Source organism: Hyaena hyaena, unplaced genomic scaffold, assembly GCF_003009895.1.
Source record: "Hyaena hyaena isolate Hyena2069 unplaced genomic scaffold, ASM300989v1 scaffold_500, whole genome shotgun sequence".
Lineage (NCBI taxonomy): Eukaryota > Metazoa > Chordata > Mammalia > Carnivora > Hyaenidae > Hyaena > Hyaena hyaena.
Genome location: NW_024081133.1, coordinates 1,281,911 through 1,303,342, shown reverse-complemented (window position 1 = coordinate 1,303,342; position 21,432 = coordinate 1,281,911). Strand labels below are relative to the sequence as shown.

Here is a 21,432-nt window from a genome sequence, read left to right as displayed (position 1 = left end):
GGCCTTTCTGACATCTTGTAATGCAGAAGCGAATATTTAGGGGGAAACGTAGGTACAAGTGCTTGAAACCAGGGGTGGGTGAGGAGAATTGTCTGTAGTGACTGGTGTGCATGGGAGGAAGAACTCTAATCAGTGCGAAAATTGCTGCAGCTTAGAGTCGCAAGCTATTGTTGGCTTAGCAGAAGTTCGGAGCACAGGAGTGTTCACGACAGTAGCGCCCCGTCGCCCGTTTCTAGCCCCTGGGGCAGATGGGAGTGCCGGTGGAACAGAAGCCGGCCCCAAGAGCACACTTCTCCGGCTCAGGCCGCCGCCAACTCCCCCCCGCCCCCCACCCACCTCGAGCTCGCGCGCCTGCGCCGCCGCGCCGCCCACGGTCGCGGGCGCGTAAGCCCGCCCCCAGAGGAAGCCCATTGGCCGCTGGCTGGGGCCGGACACTGCCTCGTGCCACGGGAGGGCGCACGTGCTGGGGGCGGGAGCTGCGATCGCGGCTATGGCGTCGTTACTTTGGGGAGGCGACGCCGGGGCGGCGGAGAGCGAGCGGCTGAACAGCCATGTAACCGCCGCTGAGCCGGGGGAGGGGAGGTGGGCGGGAGCCACAACCTCACCCTGAGGGGGGAATATGCTGGGGGTGTGTGGCGAGGGCGGGGGGGCGGGGAGAGGGGGAAGCCCTGCTAGCGTGTGGAGTGGGGTGTCAAATGGTGGAGTGGAGATGTGGCAAGGATTTGGGGAGGGCCAGAGGAAGGAGACCCCGAGACACAAGGCCTTTGGTTTGAAAGGGCAGAATGAAGACCCCTAGGAGTCCCGGGAGAGAAAGCAGCTGATAGTCCCAACTAGACCTCGGAGTTTTCTGCCCTCCCAATTTGACCATTGCGGCTCGGCTAGCTGCCATCTTACCGACCACCGCGCTTTGCTATCTACCATCCCTTGCTCATGCTGTGTGTGACCCCCAGGGACTGGCACATTTAGATTAGAGGACTATAAAGAGGAGTTTAAGGTACAGGGGCACCAGAAAGGCTCCTTCATTTTACCATAATTCATCCAGGTGACCTGAAAAGAATCCATTAATACCTGATACTGCAAAGGAAACAGTATTCGGGTGGTCCCTCCCTGCTAGTGGGGAGTATTGGGCTTCTTGGTGGCTTGCTTTCTAATATTGATTGAAATTTGTGTCTTTCAATAGTTTTCAAACCTCATCCACCCCCGGAAGAACCTTCGGGGTATTAGGAGTACTCCGGTCTCAAACGTAGGTGAGTGCTGTTAGATAGAGCAGATCGGTCTCAATTAATTAAAAAGCATTGCTTTCCTCAGGTTCCAGGCAGCCGAAAAACCTTCAGCTCTCATTAATTTAATACTCATGGTCCTCCACTAGGTAGTAAAAAAAGACCCTGTCTTTTTACCCACTGTCCATTGGGTGACTGTTCATGACACTGCTCACTGTGGAGTTGGTGAGAGATGCTGGGACACTTTACATTTCTGTTTGGTATTTATTGTTTCTTTTCCATCCTTTCAGATGGTTCTATTAATAACACGGAAGAGGATGATGAAGAAGATGTAGGTAGGAGTCAATTCATTTGCATGTAACAGCATTCTTGTATCAGTGAATCATGACTTTCACAATGTGAGTGAATAACATAATCTTAAGTGAAAAAGAACTGTCTTTTCCTCTATTTTCTTTATAAATAGTGACTATCAGAAGAAATACTAAATAGGGTGTAGGCCGTATTTCTTTAGAGGGAGTTGAAATGGAATATGGGGGAATGAGGCAAGAATTTTCAGCCGGCAAGGCAAAATTAGGTCTGGTGGTAATGGATGTAGGCTTGCTTAAGGCCAGAGGTTGGTGTAACAGCAGGGCACAAGGAACTGGATCCACATGTAAAAAGGAACTCTCTGTGTTAAGTCATGGTTTCTAGAACTTTCTTTTAGGAGGAAGGTAAGAGTAGGAGCAGTTGCTTGATATACAACCACTGAATGGGAAGGAACAATTTATTAGATGTCATTTAGGAAGCTGGATTTTCTTGTGCAGTATTTCCTTTTTTATTTTTGCTTTTCTAGTGGATTTGGCAGCCAATTCACTCTTGAACAAATTAATCCGGCAGTCATTAGTAGAATCCAGTCACCGAGTCGAAGTCTTACAAAAGGATCCCAGGTCTCCGCTCTACTCAGTGAAAACATTTGAAGAGCTGCGGCTGTAAGTATTTTTACTCATTTTGTGCAGGAAAATGCCGGAAAGAATGTTCCAGAACAAAGTAATCTGCTAATAATAAAAACTCTCAGAATCCCCTTCATGTTCTAATATTCAGTATTAAAATGAGATGTGTACCTTTTGCATGCAATTCAAATACAGCTCAGGAGCACCTGGGTGGCTCAGTTGCTTAAGAGTCTGACTTCGGCTCAGGTCATGACCTCACAGTTCATGGGTTCGAGCCTCGCGTTGGGCTCTGTGCTGACAGCTAGCTCAGAGCCTGGAGCCTGTCTTCAGATTCTGTGTTTTCCTCTCTCTCTAACCCTCCCCTGCTCACGCTGTCTCTATCTCTCAAAAATAAATAAAACATTAAAAAAATTTTTTAAAGTACCACTTTAAAAATAAATAAATAAAATACAGCTCAAAAAGGAGCACTAGGATACCTGAGTTGTGCAGTAAATTGAGAACATTTTGATGGTAAAATATTTTAACCTTGCTGTGCAAAGTGGGATAACTAAGCTCAACACAGCCATATTACTATTCTCCGTACCATGATACAGATATAGAGACGTTGATGACTCAAATATTTTCCCTCACCTCCTTTAGATAAGTTATAAGCTGTCACATTCCTAGTTCTATTTTGTTTCAGATGGCATTGAAAGGAATAACTTTCCCAAATGGGTTTGCATTTGCTAGGGATCTGTTAACTTGCATTAAGGAAATGTGTTTTAATGGAAAGAATTATTGATAGGAACCTGTGTAAGGGGGAAAAATCCAAAATCCCAATGCTCAGACATTTTCTTAATGGAAAGAGAAGCCTCCCTATGATTAACAGCTGGCTGCCAGTAAATCTGCCAATTTACTGCATGCAAAATGTGCATGCCACTGAAGGTGGAAGTGTTCCAACTTATTTCTTTTTATTTTCTTTCTAACATCTATCATGAGACCCCAGGAAAGATGCTTAAAAAGTGCTAGCTCAGGTGTGCCTGGGTGGCTCACTCGTTAAGCGTCCATCTTCGGCTCAGGGCATGATCTCACTGCTCGTGAGTTCAAGCCCACGTCGGGGTCTGTGCTGACAGCTCAGAGCCTGGAGCCTGCTTCAAACTCTGTGTCTCCCTCTCTCTCTGCCCGTCCTCTGCGTTCTCTCTCTCTCTCTCAAAAATAAACATTAAAAGAATTTTAAATACTAGACCAGATAGATTTGATAATATTGTGCCTTCAGCTCCTAGAAAGAACTGATGTAAGGATCACCTCAATAGAATTTTGTCTTCTCTGAAAATTGCTGTTAAAGCATCAAACTTTATCATTTATTAAAAAGAATTAAGCAGAGGGGTGCCTGGCTGGCTCAGTTGGTTAAGTGTTGGACTCTTGATCTCAACTTAGGTCTTGATCTCAGGGTCGTGAGTTTAAGCTCCGTGTTGAGCTCCATGCTGGGTGTGGAGCCTACTTAAAAAAAAAAAAAAAAAAAAGAATTAAATAGTAAACCTCAGTTTTCTGATTGTGTGGAGAATAAGACTCTCCTGGCAAATTAATATACTTCTTGTCAAATGAGTTTTTCCTTTTTTGCTGGGTTCAACTGGAAGTTCAGTGTTAGGCTCTTATTACTGTCCTCAGCCTGGGCTTATAGCATAGCTTATTATTTTAATGATAAAACTGTACAAGCATGATTGTATATGTTTGGGATTTGAGGTATAGATTGTTTATTTCTAAATACTACAGTTGCAAAGTGGCTTAATTTAAAAATGCACCTTTGGAGTTCGTATTTCTGAGGCTGCTGACCAATCATAGGCTTTCTTTGCCTTTTTTTTTTTCTTTTGACAGGAAAGAAGAGTTATTAAAAGGAATCTATGCAATGGGATTTAACAGACCATCCAAAATCCAAGAGATGGCTCTTCCTATGATGCTGGCACACCCGTGAGTTTCCAGGGCAGTGCTATCCCAACTTGGTTATTTTTAGTCTCCTGTATGCAGTTTATACTCAGGCGTCTCCTCTTTTCTCCAGACCCCAGAACCTCATAGCCCAGAGCCAGTCTGGAACAGGAAAAACAGCTGCTTTTGTGTTGGCAATGCTAAGCAGAGTTAATACCTTGGAATCGTTTCCACAGGTAAGGAAAAGCTGAGGGAGAGATGGGAATGCTTGTAAATGCCAATGATATCATAGTAACGGGTGATACTACTTCAATGATGTGATGGCATTTAGAATAAATATTCTTTCATAAAATCACAGAGCATTGGGCATAGGGGCAGTGATTGGGAACGCAGGCATTATAGTTTGGCTGGTTCCAATCCCAGCCTTTTTGCTTACTAGTAGAATATCTTAGGTGAGTTAGTAGATCTTTCCATGTTTGTTTACTTGTCTGTAAAGATAACATCTGTAAAGGCGTGGATCATTCCTGACTCTGAGCACAGTGTAGAAACTGCTCATTAAGCATTGAATTCATTTGTGAATGGATGAAAGGATGGATGAATGAATGAATGAATGCCTCATAGGATTGTGATGCAGATTAAATAATGTACCTCTTTAGCACTGTGCTAGGCCTAAAGTGAGCATTCACCGCTGATGACTGTAGGACTAGAGGATCACCCAGGCCACCTTCTCCTTAGCAGAGGGTGAAACTGGGGCTTGGAGAGGGAAGTGTCTCACATAAGGCCACAGATGTCAGGAGTGAGCAGGGACTGGAATAGATCTTGCCATGTACTTAGTCTGGCTTCCACTCATGGAAAGTGGTATTCTTTCCCCATTTCTCTAACCTGTGCTCATCTATTTGTTTGACAAGTTGAGTAACTGAGTATTGAGTGCACTCCATGCTGTCGGGAAAACAAGGGTTCTTTTGGAAGCTTATAGTTTGATTATCAGGATAAGCTGTGGCTTATGCCCAGCATTTGAAATTTTGTGCTTTTTAAGAAAAGTTCACTGAAATGTATGTTCACGGTTTGATATTACAAATAAAAACTCTTCAGGAAAGGCTGTGCTTGAACACAGGTTGAGAAATGTGTGTGGAAACAATTTTTAGCACTTTAGCAATGTTTTCCTCTCCTCTGTATCACAGATTCTTAACTGATCTTAACAAATGAATTAGATATCACCAGTTTCTTCCATCAACTTCTTCACTCATCAGCCAGAAATAGGGGGATGGAAGTAACAAAGAAAAGAATTTTAGGGAATATTCTGCCAATTGTATACAGGGGATCAAGTGGAGAGTATTCTGGAAATAGGCAGACTTAATAGCAGGTGAGAAGTTATGGGGGTCACACTCAAGCTGTGATTTGTCTTGCATTTTCTATCTTCTGGATTCCCAGCCTCCCTACACCCCACTCTCCCCCACAAAAAAGGATAACCGTTGGTTCTTTATAACTCTTTAGAGAGGAATATATAAAAGGTATTTCTCCATCCTTCAGCCCCTTCTCCCCTCCCATATTCAACATTCACCTCTGATCTGTCTGCTGCTAAATTGTGTTCAATTGAAAATATTTTAGTCAGCCCAAATCTCCAGTTTTGCACGTGTGTGTCTCCCTGTCCAAATTACTTGTATTTCAGAGTTGCACAATGGCTTGCATGAGCATTTCGACTTCCCCTTCTCTCTCGCAGTGCCTCTGTCTAGCTCCGACTTACGAACTGGCTCTGCAGACTGGTCGTGTGGTCGAACGGATGGGAAAGTTCTGTGTGGATGTTCAAGTGATGTATGCCATTCGAGGGAATCGCAGTATGTACCAGGAAGCCAGTCCTGGCTGACCTTTTAAGTCCTCTCTCTGCCACCAGCAAGCATGTTACATACCTTCTCAGCTTTCTTGTCTCTAAAGTGGGGGGCTGTGACAGCACCTGTAGCAAAGGGCAGTTACTAGAATTAAATGACCCAGTGAGGATGAAGCTCTGAGTGTGCGCCTGGCACATAAGAAGGACCCAGTACATGTTAGCTGCTCCATTTCCACAGCCTGCAAGACGATGCTTTTGTGTATTTCTTTTTTTGAAGCTCAGTCATTCTGTGCAGAACAGCTGTGACGTTAAACTTTTTCATTAAAGCATTTCATGTGCATAGCAGGAAAAAAGTCCTTAAAACACAGGTCAGAAAGTAAAAGCGAAAGTTGCTCTTCCTTGTCCTCCAAAGACCTATTTCCAGGGATAGCTAGTTTTTTTTTGTTCACAGACCTCTGTTGTTTGCTTTCTTTTTCAATTCATACACATGTAGCCGTACATGTATGTATTTGTTTTTGTAGAGTGTGAATATGGGAGCACTATTTTCTTAGTGTCTACAAAATTCACATGGGGACGCTGTCTGGGGACAGTTTGTAGGGTTTCTACCACTGTGCCGGTGTGCTGCAGGGTGGCTTCTTAACTGACTGTGGGCAGACTCTTATAGGCAGGACTATTATTACTAAATCCTAGAAACTGAGGAATCTGTCCTAAAGCTCTGCAAGATCGAAATCTGCAGAAGCCCTCAGGGTTTGCATTTGGAAAATCATCACAAAATGTCCTTTCACTGAAGAGTCCTATATCGAGTCACCCTGACTTGTGGATTCTTAGAGTCATTTGTATCACATCTGAAGGAGCCCTTCGATCCCTTTTCTCCCTAGTTCCCAGAGGAACCGATGTCACCAAACAGATCATTATCGGCACTCCTGGGACTGTCCTTGATTGGTGTTTCAAGCGAAAAGTAATCGATCTGACTAAGATCCGTGTGTTTGTCCTGGATGAAGCAGATGTGATGATTGACACACAAGGGTTCTCAGATCAAAGCATTCGTATTCAGAGGTAAGTTTCACATCCATCCTTGTTCTTCCTGGATCTTCTGTCCGGAGGGGGAGTTTGATTTGTCTGCTGCTTCTCATTGCCTTCACTACTTAATTCCCCACTTTGCCTTTAAAGCAAATTTGGAGTTCAGTATTTTCATCAGTTCAGCGGACCATTAGACTGATGTCATTTCCCGGTTCCTTCAGTTGGTAATCTTGCCAGACTGCCCGTGTTCTCACTACTGGCCTACATTTGGAACCCATGTGGTGGGATGGCACCAAACTGGGCCAATAAGTTCTCTATTAGAGCAAAAGTCCAAAGAGAATTTATTAAAACTTAATAAGGCTGTAGTGAGGATAACTGCTGGGGGTAGAGAACACAGTCTCCTGGGATTGGAAACCGTGTGGTCTAGTCCTGACTTTGCCTCTCATTTGTTGTTACTTGACAAATCCTTTTGTTTTCCTGGGCCTTTCTCTCAGGATCACCCAAGGGCCTTAAAATCACAAATTACCAGGCCTAACCTGAGACTCATTGATTCAGAATTTCTGGGAATGGGATCTAGCAATCTGTATCACTGGTTTTTATTTTTTTATTTTTATTATTAATTTTTTAAAATGTTTATTTTTGAGAGAGAGACAGACTGTGAGCAGGGGAGGGACAGAGAGAGAGGGAGACACAGAATCTGAAGCAGGCTCCAGGCTCTGAGCTAGCTGTCAGCACAGAGCCTGATGAGGGGATCGAACCCACGAACTGTGAGATCATGCCCTGAGCCGAAGGTGGATGTTTAACCAGCTGAGCCACGCGGGTGCCCCATGTATCACTGGTTTTTAAAGGAAGCGTTTATGCACTCAGTATTAAACTCATATAGTACTGAAAGCCCAGTCATGAAAAACAGTGACCTCCTACCCTAGCCTGTAGAGAATACGCCTGTGTTCTGGTATTACCCTCATATCTTTAAATAACATGCTCACTATTTCTTAATGTGTCATTGTCTGCTGCCTACCTAGTAGAGGAGGTGGGGATTCTTCTCTTTTGTACGGCCACCCTCTCCTACCCTCCTGTCCCCTCTGTCACCTCTCTGTGGTTGGTTACATCATGAGAGTTGGTTATGTTAATAGTGATATTATTAAGACATACAAATACTGCTCACTGTTGTGCAGGATATTACTATAATTGTTTCCTCCAGGATTTAATAATTGCCTGTTTTCCTTTGTTTGGTTAGTATCACTCTGTGGGGATCTTTACGTTTTCTCTGCCTATTTCATCATATGTGTCATATGTCAGTGGCGTCTCCAGAAAGGCCAATACACTTAAAAACTCCATCTGTCTTGTTTTCCCAGAAGCCCTCCCAGGCACCCGCTCTCCAGTTTCAGTCCGGACTTGGTGGTCCAGCAGTCTCTCTGGGTCTTCCTGGCCCTGATTTACAGTTTGGAATCTACTGTTTTCTGGGTCCCTTTTCTTGGTTGACAGTCAGTTTATTCAGTACGCTGGAGGAGTATATTCTCTAATGGGTTCCTAGAAAAGGATGTCAGGAAGTTTACTTTCCATCCCCCACATGTTGAAAATGTCTTTATTGTGCCTATAAATCTGATCTTTCGATTGATAGTTTGCTTGGAGGTGGAGTCCAAGTTGAAAAAAATTCTCCCTATAAATTCAGAGTCACTGTTGAAAACAAATTTTTTAAATACTATAATTCCCTCAGTTCTAGTGTTGTTGTTGACATTTAATGTCATTCTGATACCCAAACTCTCGTACGTGATCTGTTTTTTCTCTGTAATAGCTTTTGGAATCTTCTTTCTCCATAGTATTCTGAAACTTGACAATCATATGTGTTTGTTTGGGTCCTTTTTCGCTCGTTCATTGTTCTAGACACACAGTACACTCACCTTGTTCATTTTTAAAATTTGTGCCTGCCAGATCTGGGAAAATTTCTTAGGTTATTTTTTTCCGTACATTGACTAACTTTTTAGAGAGCAGGACACAGTCATGCCAGACCCAAAAAATTATATATATACATATACACATATATATATATGTATATATATATGTGTATATGTATATATATGTGTGTATATATATGTATATATGAATATAACATAGAAGAAATAGTCATACACATGTGTTATTAACATAAAAATGTGGGAAGTAATGTTTCTTTAAAATTGCATGTTCTATATTTTTTGTTACATAAATGCTATTATTTAAAGAAAAACAACAGAACTTGTTAAGTGGCTATTAATCATAATTATCAATAGAACTAATTAAATGAATAGTATGTTTGAGAAAGATATAATGGTATTTTGTCACTTTTGACATAGTAATTTATTTTCATCATTTAAAATTCTTTAATGGATGCTTAAATTATGTAAGGTATATTGTATGCTTTTTTTTATACAAATAGTTTAATGTTGTATGCTTTTAAGAGACTTAAATATAAGACTTTTTACAGGGAGAATGTCAACACAATAGGACTAATCAAACAGCTGTTACCTGTGTTTAAAGACAAAACCAGCAATGACCTATTTGTTTTTTGTTTTGTTTTTTTGGTCTCATGGTGCATGCAGTAGGCTTTTTCTACTCTTTCCCTTTCCTCTTTCAGTAATACTTCTCTGAAATACCTGCAGCCTTCTTTCCTTATATGTGGTGGTAAAACTGAATACAGTCAAATATAAAATTCATTTTGACTTGCAGCTCTGCTCTTATCAAACCCACACCAATTCTTGGTATTAGTCCAGTGTGATGTCCTCCTAACAAAAGCGTTTAAAGGGTGCCTGGGTGGCTCAGTCCGTTAAGCATTCGATTTCAGCTCAGGTCATGATCTCACTGTCCAGGAGTTCAAACCCCATGTCGGGCTCTCTGCTGACAGCTTGGAGCCTGGAGTCTGCTTCGGATTCTATGTCTCCCTCTCTTCTCTGTTCCTACCCCATTCTCACTCTGTTTCTTTCTCAAAATAAAAAAAGATTAAAAAATAATAAAAAATTTAAAACATTAAAAATAAAGTATTTAAATATGAACTACTAAGGGTTTACTGCCTAGCAACAGTAGGTTTTTAAACATGCAAGAAATCAGGTCCAGTGTTCTAAAAGCATCCATATCCACTATATCTGCAGGCTTGTTTTGTAAACAAGCTGTTTGCCATTCAAATGCTTCTCATTTATAAAATCCACCACTTAGGTTACCCATGTCTAAAATGTTCATCGTTTTTAAACACTCTGAAGTCCATTAGATAGCATTGTGATTCTCAGGGAAATGGTTGTGAAGCACAGAGCAGATTTAAGCCTGTGAAAATCAAAGATGGATTCTGAGTAAGTGACAGTTTTTAGCAAAGAAGCAAGAAACTCTTGTTCAACTTAGCTCCCCTTTTCTGCTGACATTCTTGAGTTCTGCAGCAGCCTTATTTCTTTAAAAATAGTAATTTTTTTTCTTGTTATGAGTCTTAGCTGTAAGTTGTAGATCACACCAGACAGATCAGGTGCAAGCAGGCCCTCCTTTTCTCTGTATCCCTTATGGACACTTCACAGGGCATCACACAGCATATCATTTCCGTTTTCCTGTAATCCTTTTCTCCATTCCTATATTCAGCATATTTTCAAGTTAGAGAAGAACATTCTTTTTGTCTCACACTTGGAAGATACGATTTTATAACTGACATTTTAACTCTTTTCCATGGCCAGCAGCAGTGATCAGCATCTTCTAGACATATGCCCAAGGTGACTCTCTTCTTCCGTTAACATACAGTTAAAAATGTACTAAATGCCTCTGCAAGTTTTAAGGAAACTAAAAAGTAACCAAAAACTTTGGTAACGAAAGCTCAGCATCACAGTTAAGCAAATTATATGCCTTTTATAAGTGCGGTGCACAAAATGTGCAGGATATAATTTAGCTAACAAGATCTTTTTGTTTTCTTTGATAAGTTGATAGACCCAGTGGAATCTGCCAGAATTTACATTTGCACTGTCTGCAGCATATGCAGACAGTTCAGCAAAAGCTAGTTTGTATTGGGTAGGATATCAACAATCTTCAGTTTAGATTTTCTGTGACTTCTTAAAACTTTATAGAAGTCAAGGAGATGTTTTGAACTCCCATTTTTCAAGTCCGAGTACCTAAGAGATAGAGGGAATATATTTCTTGTTACTGTGATTTGACATAACCCCTGGTATAGTGTAGACAGCGTGATCATTGGTAAGGTCTTATAGAATTAGCTGTACCCTGAAAGTAGTAAGGCATCTGTGGTCAAAATGTCTCCATTTGTTCACTCAGAGGACATTTTACTTGCAACCTCTAAATCAGGAAATGTAACTTTCCTCCATTTCAGAGAGCTATCCAGGGAGGGACACAATAATGTATATCCATTTGTATGCTATGGCCAAATAATTCAGCGTTCACTGTTTCCAGCTGAGCACTGGTGTGCTTTAAAAAGTTAAAATAGCTTTGAATTTAGAAATGTTGCCTGTCTCATCCTGAATTTGTGATATTCGGTGTCCATATATGCTTTTCCCATCCCCTTCTCCACCATGCCTTGCCCCCAGTTCCCCCCTTCATGTGATGCAGTTGCTTAGTTGCTCAGTTTTTGGTATTTACCTCTTTAACCCAGTTGAATGTGTCCTTCTATCTGTCATTAAGACAATCATTGAGCTGCCTTTTTCTGTCTTGTCTGGTTCATCCTGGTGTTCTGTTTCTTTTCCATAACTTCTTTTTCTTGTTACGGATGCAGTATGCTGCTGTTATCTCTCTGAGGATGCTAATTATAGTATTTAAAAGTTTCTTCTGTTCTCAACATTGGTTCTGAATTACCTAAGTTTCTTTTTTTGTTTTTTGCTATAGTTTCTGCCTTTGGCAGTGGACCTTTTCCGCCTTGAATCTGGTGGTACATGGTCAGCCTTTCATAATCTAAGATTGGGAACCAAGAAGCTTATTGACAGCTCCAGGTGCATGGCTGGGGCTTGTGACTTGGGCAGCTTCCCTCTAGGATGGTCATTATCCGCAGGTTGTTAGAACTGTGGGATGTTTCTCATCCCCTCCCTAGCAGGCGTACACTTGGTTGCTGGCCTTCTGGGAGCAGGCCACAGAGTGGGCCGCATATTCTCATGTGCATATTTCCACCCATTCCTTATTTTCAGCTGTCTGTTTTACCCTTACCTTCTACTAAGGCTGGTATCCCCAAGTCTGGGGTTTCTGCACAGAATAAACCTCTGGTCTTCTACTTGCACATGTTCAGCTGCCTGAAGTAAGGTGGGGTCCAGCTGCTCCTCACACATTTTCAGACAGCCTTCCTATTTAAAATACTTTTGGCCAAAGATCAAGCAAGGCTCCCTTCTTGCCATCCCTTACCGCTAAGTTGGTATGTTTATATATAACCAAGAATGAAAGGTTCGGTAGTCGAAAAGGGCTTTCTATGCAAGAGAATATTGGGACCCCTGGGTGGCTCAGTTGGTTAAGCGTCTGACTTTGACTCAGGTCATGATCACACAGTTTGTGAGTTTGAGCCCTGTGTCAGGCTCTGTGCTGAGAGCCTGGAGCCTGCTTCAGATTCTGTCCCCTTCTCTCTCTCTGCCTCACCCCGGCTCACTCTCTCTCTCTCTCTTTAAAAAATAAATAAAATTTTTTTAAAAAGAGAATATTAAATAATAATTAGGCATTTATGTTGGCTGTTCACACCTCCGTTGTTGATGTTCTTCCTTTTGCTTAAAAAAGATTAAATTGCAGTATTGTCCAGTAGAAAGATAATGTAAACCATGTGTGTAATTTAAAATTTTCTTGGGGCGCCTGAGTGGCTCAGTTGATTAAATGTCCGGCTTCAGCTTGGGTCATGATCTCACGGTTCATGTGTTCAAGCCCCGCATCGGGCTCTGTGCTGACAACTAGCTCAGAGCCTGGAGCCTGCTTCGCATTCTGTGTCTCCCTCTCTCTCTGGCCCTTCCCTGCTCATGCTGTCTCTATCTCTCTCTCAAAAATAAAATAAAATATTTTTTAAAAAATAAATAAAATTTTCCAATAGCTGCATTAGAAAAAACAGCTGAAGTTCAGGTTATATTTTATTTAACCCAGCATATCAAAAATAGCATTTCAACAAGGAGTCAATTTAATCAATATGAAAGTCATTAATGAAATAGTTCACATTCTGTTTCTCCCACAAAGTCTTCAGAATCCAGGGTGGTTGCAGAACAGCCCACGTTGCCTTCCTTGTACAGCCTGTGTACATTGTCTTTTTGGAATGAAATGGCACAGGCCTTTGGATGCCAGTCCCGGTGTCATCTTTCTCCAGATGGAGAACTGTGATGCCACAGACGGCCGAGAGTCTCCCCCACTGACACGCCTGGCGAGCTAATGCAAAGTATCCCTCATATCTCTGACACACCGCCCCTGTTTACTCTGGCCCCTGGTGCCCGCAGCTACAAGGGCTCTCTTGGGTTCTGAGAGAGTCACTGCCTTTGCAGCTCAGCCACCTTTGGTGTCACTGTTTCCATCTATAGTGCTCACGTTTTCTTGTTTATCACAGTTTCCCATCTTCCAGAAATGTATTGAAATATCTCATCCACCAATTCTTCCTCTTCTGTCTCCATGTTGTTGTAGATACATATCTTTTTATCTCTTCATGATCTTTCCAGTGGTATGTTGGGAAGCTAAGGAGGTATGCATGTACACAGTCTCCCATAGTTGCCCAGAAGTCTGTCACATCGTCACTTTAGAAAGTTCCCCAGATGATCCAGACCCCAGACTTGATGCAATACTTGGGACTCGCTGGATTCCATGATCTCTCCCACTCTCTTTTAGCATTAATGCCTTATCTTCTAGGTGCTCCGTCTTCCTCTCAAAAGCAGTGATTTCTTTCCGGTGAAATCAGATTAAATTAAAATTTATTGATGTATAAAATATGTTCAGAGAAATACACAAATCACAAGTGTACAGCTGAGTGAATTATTGCAAAGAGGCTGTGTTTGTGTAGCAGTGGCCCAGACCAAGAAATAGAACTTTACCAGTACTCCAGGGGTCCCTGTGGCTCTCTTCCTGTCACGTCTTTTTTGTTTTGTTTTGTTTTTTTAATGTTTTATTTATTTCTGAGAGAGAGAGATAGCGTGAGCAGGGGAGGGTCAGAGAGAGAGACACAGAATTTGAAACAGGCTCCAGACTCTGAGCTGGCTGTCAGCACAGAGCCCGACGCGGGGCTCGAACCCATGAACTGTGCGATCATGACCTGAGCCGAAGTTGGACGCTTAACCAGCTAAGCCACCCAGGCCCCTCACTTTTTCTGTCACTTCTGACCACTAGTTCCATAGATTCATTTTACCCATTGTTGAACTGTATGTAAATCGGCCCTGTGTTCGTTATGGGTTCAACTCATACTTTGCATGTGTAGCATTTTTCTCCTTTTGTTCCCCTTTTGTGTATATCCAGGTTCTTCCTGTTCCAGAGTTAGCTGCAGCTGCGGTTCTTTTCCTCCCAAGAACTAGAACGCCTGCATTGAATGACTATCCTGTCCTTCCCCACACTGAACTTTGTGTGAGACGATACCATGAAGAGTATCTAGACCACACTCTTGGCTCCATGATTTTGCCTCTTTTAAGAAGACAGTTGTCCTGTGACATCCCAACTTTCCAAAATACATATCTAAACTTGGCTCTTGAGCTCTACATTCAGTTCATGTGTTTTTCCAGATTCTTGTTGGCAAGAAAGGGCAGGAGACATGGTCCTTTGCACGGAGGTGGAGCTTGTAGGCAGCCCCTCACCCACCGTGCCCTCATGGCAGTGGGTGTGACATGCTTGAAGATACCTCCAAGGAGAACGACAGGGATGGTAGTGGCTGACGACTGTCTTCCCTTCTCTCTTACAGAGCTTTGCCTGCTGAGTGCCAGATGCTCCTCTTCTCGGCGACCTTTGAGGACTCTGTGTGGCAGTTTGCAGAGCGAATCATTCCTGACCCTAATGTTATCAAGTTACGAAAAGAGGAGCTGACCCTGAACAACATCCGACAGTATTATGTGCTGTGTGAGAATAGGAAAGACAAGTACCAAGCCCTGTGCAACATCTACGGTGGCATCACCATTGGTCAGGCCATCATCTTCTGCCAGGTAACTGCTGAGACCTGCCTGCACATGGAGGTGACGGGAGGGTAACACTGAGAAGTGCCATAGAGCTGGGTGCCATCATGAGCACTTTTTGGACCAGAGGGTATTTAGTGTAATTTTCAGAACAACTTGGGATAGAGGTTAATCTGTATTTTATGGGTGAAACTTAGATTAAGCAGTGGAATAGGACTTCAGTATGGTGTTCAGTAGAGGGTATCACTAGTTTAGATGGATTGCTTCTAACAGTTCCCCATTTAGGTTGGGGTTTCCATGGGGTTTTTAAGATCCCCCTGAATCAGATTAAGAATGTTCTTGTCTAATTCCAGTTACTGTTAGTATTACACTATTGTTATTTTCATATTTACTTTTCCCATCAGACATTTTCGTGTTCATGTGTCGGTTTTATTTTTTGTCTACCACATGAACACCGTAAACTCCATGAGCGCAGGACCTCACCTGTCTTACTTCTGTAGCCCCCCTAGAGTGGCTTCCACCTGGCACAGGGCAGCACTGAACACATACTTGTAGAGTAAAAGAAAGCTTACTTCTGCCACAGACTAGCCATGAAACCTTGGGCAAGTGACTTCATGTTTTTAAGCTTTGGGTTTTTGGTTTTTTTTTTTTTAAATTTAGGCAGCTATGTCATCAAGTTGTTGTGAGAGCAAATGACTGTAATGCATGTAAAGATTTGAGCGAGATGCCTGGCAGACATGAAGCACTCTTCTTAAAGGGACTAAGGGTGTCATTACTACATTATACTTTTGTCATCACACTAGAGGTAGGCGAGCATTTTATCTCTCCTTCATGGCTGAGAAGCCAAAGCTCCTAAAAGTTGAGAGGATGTGACCCTAGGAAGTACAGGGGGTGGATGAATTCCATGCCTGTTCTAAGGTTCCTCTAGGACTTGAGGGAGAGATATAGCAAAGTTCCTGTGCAGCCATTTCTGACTTCCCCACCGTGCCTAAGTGAGCATTGCAAACACGGCAGGTCTGCTTTGACTTGGGGTGCTGTGCTGGGTTTTGTGTTTTCATGTAGACTCGTCGAAATGCCAAGTGGTTGACTGTGGAGATGATGCAGGACGGCCACCAAGTGTCTTTGTTAAGCGGAGAGCTGACCGTGGATCAGCGAGCCTCCATCATTCAGAGGTTTCGGGATGGGAAAGAGAAAGTTCTTATAACAACCAATGTCTGTGCTCGAGGTGTGTGTGTGTGTTTGTGTGTGTGTGTGTGTATGCATTTAAAGTCAAGTTTATTGAAGTATATAATTTATGTATGATAAAACTCACGGAATTTAAGTATACAGTGAGTTTTTTGACAAACATACAGGGTCATGTAACCGTCACTGTAATCAAAGCACAGAACACTTCCCTTCCCTCCAGAACGTCCTTATGCTCCTTTGCAGCCAGCCTCTTCCTCGTATCATCTGACCCCTGGCAACTCGTGGTCAGATTTCTTTCTCTCTCTACTTTTTTGTCTCTTCCAGAATGCTATAGAAATTAAATCACATATAGGTAACCATAGTGTCTGACTTCCTCCACTTGACATAATGCTTTTGAATTCATCAATGTTGTGACATATGTTAGTAGGTCAGTCTTTTTTACTGCTGAGTCTGATTCCCTTGAACGGATATACCACAATTAGTTCATTCACCAGTTGATGGACGTTTGAATTATTCACAGTTTGGGGCTATTTTGAATAAATCTGTAATAAACCTTCATATATAGGTCTTGTGTAGACATGTTTTCATTTCTCTTGGATAAATAAAGTAGGATTTTGGGGTCATTTGGTAAATGTGTGCTTAGTTTTATAGGAAACTGTGAGACTGTCTTCCAGAGTGACTGTACCACTTTTTATTCCCACCAGCAATGTAGGAGAGTTCCAGTTGCTCTGCATCCATGCCAGCAATTAATACTGCTACTCTTTTTCATTTTAGCCATTCTAGTAGATGTGTGTGGTATCTCATTGTGGTTTTGACTCATATTCCCTAATGACTAATGTTGGTCATCTCTGAGGTGTTTTTAATTTTAAAACTATTGACTACTTGGGAAAAAATTGGTTTTTCAGGAGACAGGCCTTCCTACGTTATTCATTCTTCCTATACCCTTGCCTACACCCCATACTCAAACTGTGTTTCCTAATTCATTCTTAGTTTAGCAGATAGAAATGAGGACCTGCTATTCTTGTGGAGCTCAGCACTGTGGGAGAGTCGCCTGAAAAGAGATGAGGTCCCAGCCCCTCAGGAGCTCAGCGTCTAGATGCTTGACTGTCTAGACCAGTGCCATCCGATAGAACTTTCTACATTGATGTAAATGTTCTGTACTGTCCAGGTGATAGCTAGTGAGCATATAGGGCTGCTGGGCACTTGAAATGGGGCTAGTGTGACTGAGGAATGAACTTTTAATTTGAATTAATTTAAGTTAGATAGCCATATTGAATGGCACACCTCTAGATCTTGGAGGAAAGAGGGCACCAGGAGCCAAGGAGGACAAGGATTGTGACCCAGACAGCTTTCTGGTGCTGGGGGACAGAGGCACTGGGGGATCATAGAAGTCTTCCGAGGAACGTTAGATGTGAAAGGTTTTGAAGGAAGGGTAGAATCTAATTTAACACCAGTTTACAGTTTGCTTGGGAAATGGCAAGGCTGTGTGACTGGTGTTGGATTTGAATCAGGAGAGGAAGAGATGAGACTTCAGGTGGCTTGGAAATCTGGAATAGTTTGTGCTTCATCCTGTGCAGTTTGGGCAGTTGGGTCCTGAACATGGGTGTTCAGGACGTTGCCATGGTGACCGTGGTTGAGAGATTGGAGGAGGAGAGAAGAGGGGGAACCCATCTGGAGGTTGTTGTAACAGTGAGGCAAGGGATAAAACAGTCCTGGCTGGAATCATGGCTGCAACATGGAGGGCGTGGGGTCCAGTAAAGGGTGGGGCACGCGAGACTGGGGGTCCTGCCGGGGCCTTGGCCCCGCAGGAGCAGAGAGGAGGCTTTGTGGGCTTGGCGAGGGCCCTGTCCACAACACACACACACACACACACACACACACACACACATACACATACACACACACGCGCACTTGGTACATATTGCGACTTCTGTAGAATTAGCTGCTACTGACACTCTTCAGTCTAGCTTCCTAGACACACTGCGCCAGCAAACTGCTTGACCATCACTTCAGTGACGCAAAACCAGTGGCGGCTCTGAAGTGAGAGTTTCCCAGGCAGATGTGGCTCAGGAATAGCTGTGTCCTAAGGAAATAGTCGCAGGATCCCACAGTGCTTTTTCCTCTTCTAGGGATTGATGTGAAGCAGGTCACAATTGTTGTGAACTTTGATCTCCCTGTGAACCAAGCTGAGGAGCCAGACTACGAGACGTACCTTCACCGCATAGGGCGGACGGGGCGCTTTGGGAAAAAAGGCCTGGCCTTCAACATGATTGAAGTGGATAAGCTGCCCCTGCTTATGAAGATCCAGGATCACTTTAGTAAGTAGCACCTTTCACGGTGGGAACTGTGGACCCTGCTGACGGTGACAGTCTATCATGGACCTGGCACCCAGAGGTCTAGGGTCCGTGGGGGCAGGTGCCAAGGAGTGGGCGGCTCCTAATCCACAGTGAGTGCCAGAGCTCCTGATGTGAGGCTGTCGCGCAAGTCATCCCTATATGGTAGCTAAGGAACAACTTAAAAATCAAGTGGAGTTAATATGAGCTCAGGCTGTGTTATTGTCCATTATGGGCCCCAGGGCAGCCTTTCATGTCCTATAAAGCACCATCCAAAACAAAGTAGTAAAGTCCTTTAAGATTATACTCTGTCCCCGGAGTGCCTGGTGGCTCAGTTGGTTATGCGTCCAACTCTTGGTTCGGGCTCAGATCCTGATCTCACGGTTCGTATGTTCAAGCCCCAAGTCAGGCTCTAGACTGACAATATGGAGCATGCTTAGGACTCTCTCTGCCCCTCCCCCACTCGCTTGTGCTCACATGCTCTCTCAAATAAATAAACTAAAAAAAAAAAGCTAAATTCTATCCCCAGCTTCCCCTCATGTTTACATTTTTCCCTTCCTCTGGCCTCGTCCTACCAACTAGGATAGTCCTAAATTTTGAGATGTGCGGCCCTTCCTCCCACCCCGCATCCACACAAGGCAGCCTCTGGTAACCTGCCGGGCTCTTGGATGGGCAGCTTGCACTCTGATGGAAACTGGAAGGGTGACGTAATCTCAGGTGTCCACCTCGCAGTTACCCAGGCCCCAAAGCCCATGGACATGGCTGGGGAGCAGGGGGAGAGGAACACTTGCTCAAATGACCCCGAATGTAGCTTCACCTTTTGGGGAAAATGGTACTTAACTTTTTTTTCCCCCCTTTCCTTAAATAGCTTATTGTCAAGTTGGTTTCTATATGACACCCAGTGCTCATCCCCACAAGTGTCCTCCTCCATGCCCATCACCCCCCTTCCCCTCTCCCCCATACCCATCAGTCGTCAATTTGTTCTCAACATTCAAGAGTCTCTCATGGTTTGCCTCTCTCCCTCTCCCCCACTATTTCCCCCCTTTTTCTCCCCACAGTCCTCCATTAAGTTCCTCCTAATCCACCTATACGTGCAAACATATGGTATCTGTCCTTCTCTGCCTGACTTAATTCGCTCAGCATAACACCCTCAAGGTCCATCCATGTTGCTACACATGGCCAGGTTTCATTCTTTCTCATTGCCATGTAGTATTCCATTGTATAGGTAAACCATATCTTCTTGACCCATTCGTCCGTTGATGGACACTTAGGCTCTTTCCATGTTTTGGCTATTGTTGAGAGTGCTGCTATGAACATTGGGGTACATGTGCCCCTAGGCATTAGCACTCCTGTACCCCGTGGGTAAGTTCCTAACAGTGCTATTGCTGGGTCATAGGGGAGTTCTATTGTTGATTTTTTGAGGAACCTCTACACTGTTTTCCAGAGGGGCTGCACCAGTTTACATTCCCAGCAACAGTGTAGGAGGGTGCCCGTTTCTCCACATCCTCGCCAGCATCTAGAGTCCTCTGATTTGCTCATTTTAGCCACTCTGACAGGTGTGAGGTGGTATTTCAGTGTGGTTTTGATTTGTATTTCCCTGATGAGAAAAATATGGAACGCTTCACGAATTTGTGTGTAATCCTTGTGCAGGGGCCATGCTAACCTTCTCTGTATTGTTCCAATTTTAGTATATGTGCTGCTGAAGCGAGCACAATGGTACTTAACTTTTGTGGGAAGCAGTGGATGCTGTCCCTGGGGAGATGCATCGAGGTACATGTATACAGTTTGGAACACTATTTTGAAAAGTCTGCAGACAGTGTCACACATCCATGGGCCCTTCAGGGAGGTTGATTAAGCACCCTTCTGTTAGGAGAGGCAAGGAGGGATGGCAGGTGGAAAGAGCCCTTTCCATCCACCCCTGCTCCGGTTAGCTCCTTATGATTTGGGAAGTGACCTCAGCAGAGGTGCCTTAGCCCTGCTCCCTGTTGCCATACTGCACCCCCGCACCTCCCCACACACCCATTCATTCCTTCCAGAAGGGCCAGGCCTCTTCCCAGGCTCCCTTTACCTATACTCTGGCCTTTATTCTGCCCCAAGGTATCGAGACACATATGTTCTATTGTTTGGTACACTGGATGCTACTTTAGTTAGTTTTAATTGGTTATTATGATCCTATTTCTTCCTTATCTAGTCTAAAGTATGTTCTTCTCTCAGGGCTTTCCATAAGGGGATGACAGGAACACACATCTGTGAAGGTGTCACTGTCCTCAGAAATTCAGAGCTGAGTGGAAGGAAGTTCTGTGTATGCCCCGGGCTAAGACTGCTTCTGTTCTCTTTCCTTTTAGATAGCTGTATCAAGCAGCTTGACCCCGAAGACATGGATGAGATTGAAAAGATTGAGTATTGAAGATAGAACTATTGCTTGTGAAATGTCCTAGTTTATGTGAGAATGTCCCAGTGGGTTTTGAAGGTAATTTTTTTTTCCGTTGGGGCTTTTTCAAAGTGAAACTGTTGAATATGGCAAAATAAATGTCATGGTAGCCTTAGTCTTAAGACCTGAGGTCTTTCTGAGACCAAATTGGTGTGAAGCACGTGATCTTTTTGAATAAAAAAGCAAGATTGTTTCTTACTCTAATCTTTTTGCAGGTAAACCTCTCTGTGTGGGCCCCTGGGGTGTTTGGGGAACTTGGTTTGTAGGATGGGGCAGAGCGGGCCTCTCGTGCACGTGTCACAGCGCCACGAGATGGCAGCAGAAGTCCACTGGTGCTCGGATGGGAGCTGCAGCTGCCTCGCTCCCGCGCCTTTACAGCCACCAGCATCCATCCGCGCCCCCTCTCGGTGCAGGCGTGCTCGGCAGTGCGCGCGTGCACGTGCACACAGATGTGTGCGCACACACACGCACCCCTTAGGTTGGAGCTCAGGGTTAAACCTTCAGAAAGTAAAACAGTTTGAAGGAGAACGTTT

At 43.6% G+C, this 21,432-nt stretch overlaps 1 protein-coding gene and 1 non-coding gene across 2 annotated transcripts; one reads left to right on the top strand and one right to left on the bottom strand.

Moving 5' to 3' along the window:
• The first annotated feature begins 466 nt into the window (after positions 1 to 466).
• DDX25 (DEAD-box helicase 25) lies at positions 467 to 21,103 on the top strand. The gene is made up of 12 exons (XM_039254855.1): positions 467 to 553; positions 1,181 to 1,247; positions 1,511 to 1,555; positions 2,053 to 2,188; positions 4,004 to 4,096; positions 4,185 to 4,287; positions 5,772 to 5,886; positions 6,755 to 6,932; positions 14,743 to 14,980; positions 16,013 to 16,175; positions 18,265 to 18,453; positions 20,814 to 21,103. Exons 1-12 carry the CDS (start codon positions 491 to 493, stop codon positions 20,873 to 20,875), a joined length of 1,452 nt encoding a protein of 483 aa, XP_039110786.1. The 5' UTR covers positions 467 to 490; the 3' UTR covers positions 20,876 to 21,103.
• On the bottom strand, positions 20,074 to 20,180 carry LOC120247123. The gene has a single exon (XR_005532228.1). It is a non-coding gene; the product is annotated as a U6 spliceosomal RNA (small nuclear RNA).
• Positions 21,104 to 21,432: the final 329 nt, after the last annotated feature.

What these genes read in the sequence shown, in the direction of transcription:
- DDX25 (XM_039254855.1), top strand. Translation starts at nt 491, where the DNA reads ATGGCGTCGTTACTTTGGGGAGGCGACGCCGGGGCGGCGGAGAGCGAG. An exon ending in GCGAGCGGCTGAACAGCCAT is followed by an intron (nt 554 to 1,180) that starts GTAACCGCCGCT and finishes GTCTTTCAATAG; the next exon opens with TTTTCAAACCTCATCCACCC. An exon ending in TGCCATTCGAGGGAATCGCA is followed by an intron (nt 5,887 to 6,754) that starts GTATGTACCAGG and finishes TTTTCTCCCTAG; the next exon opens with TTCCCAGAGGAACCGATGTC.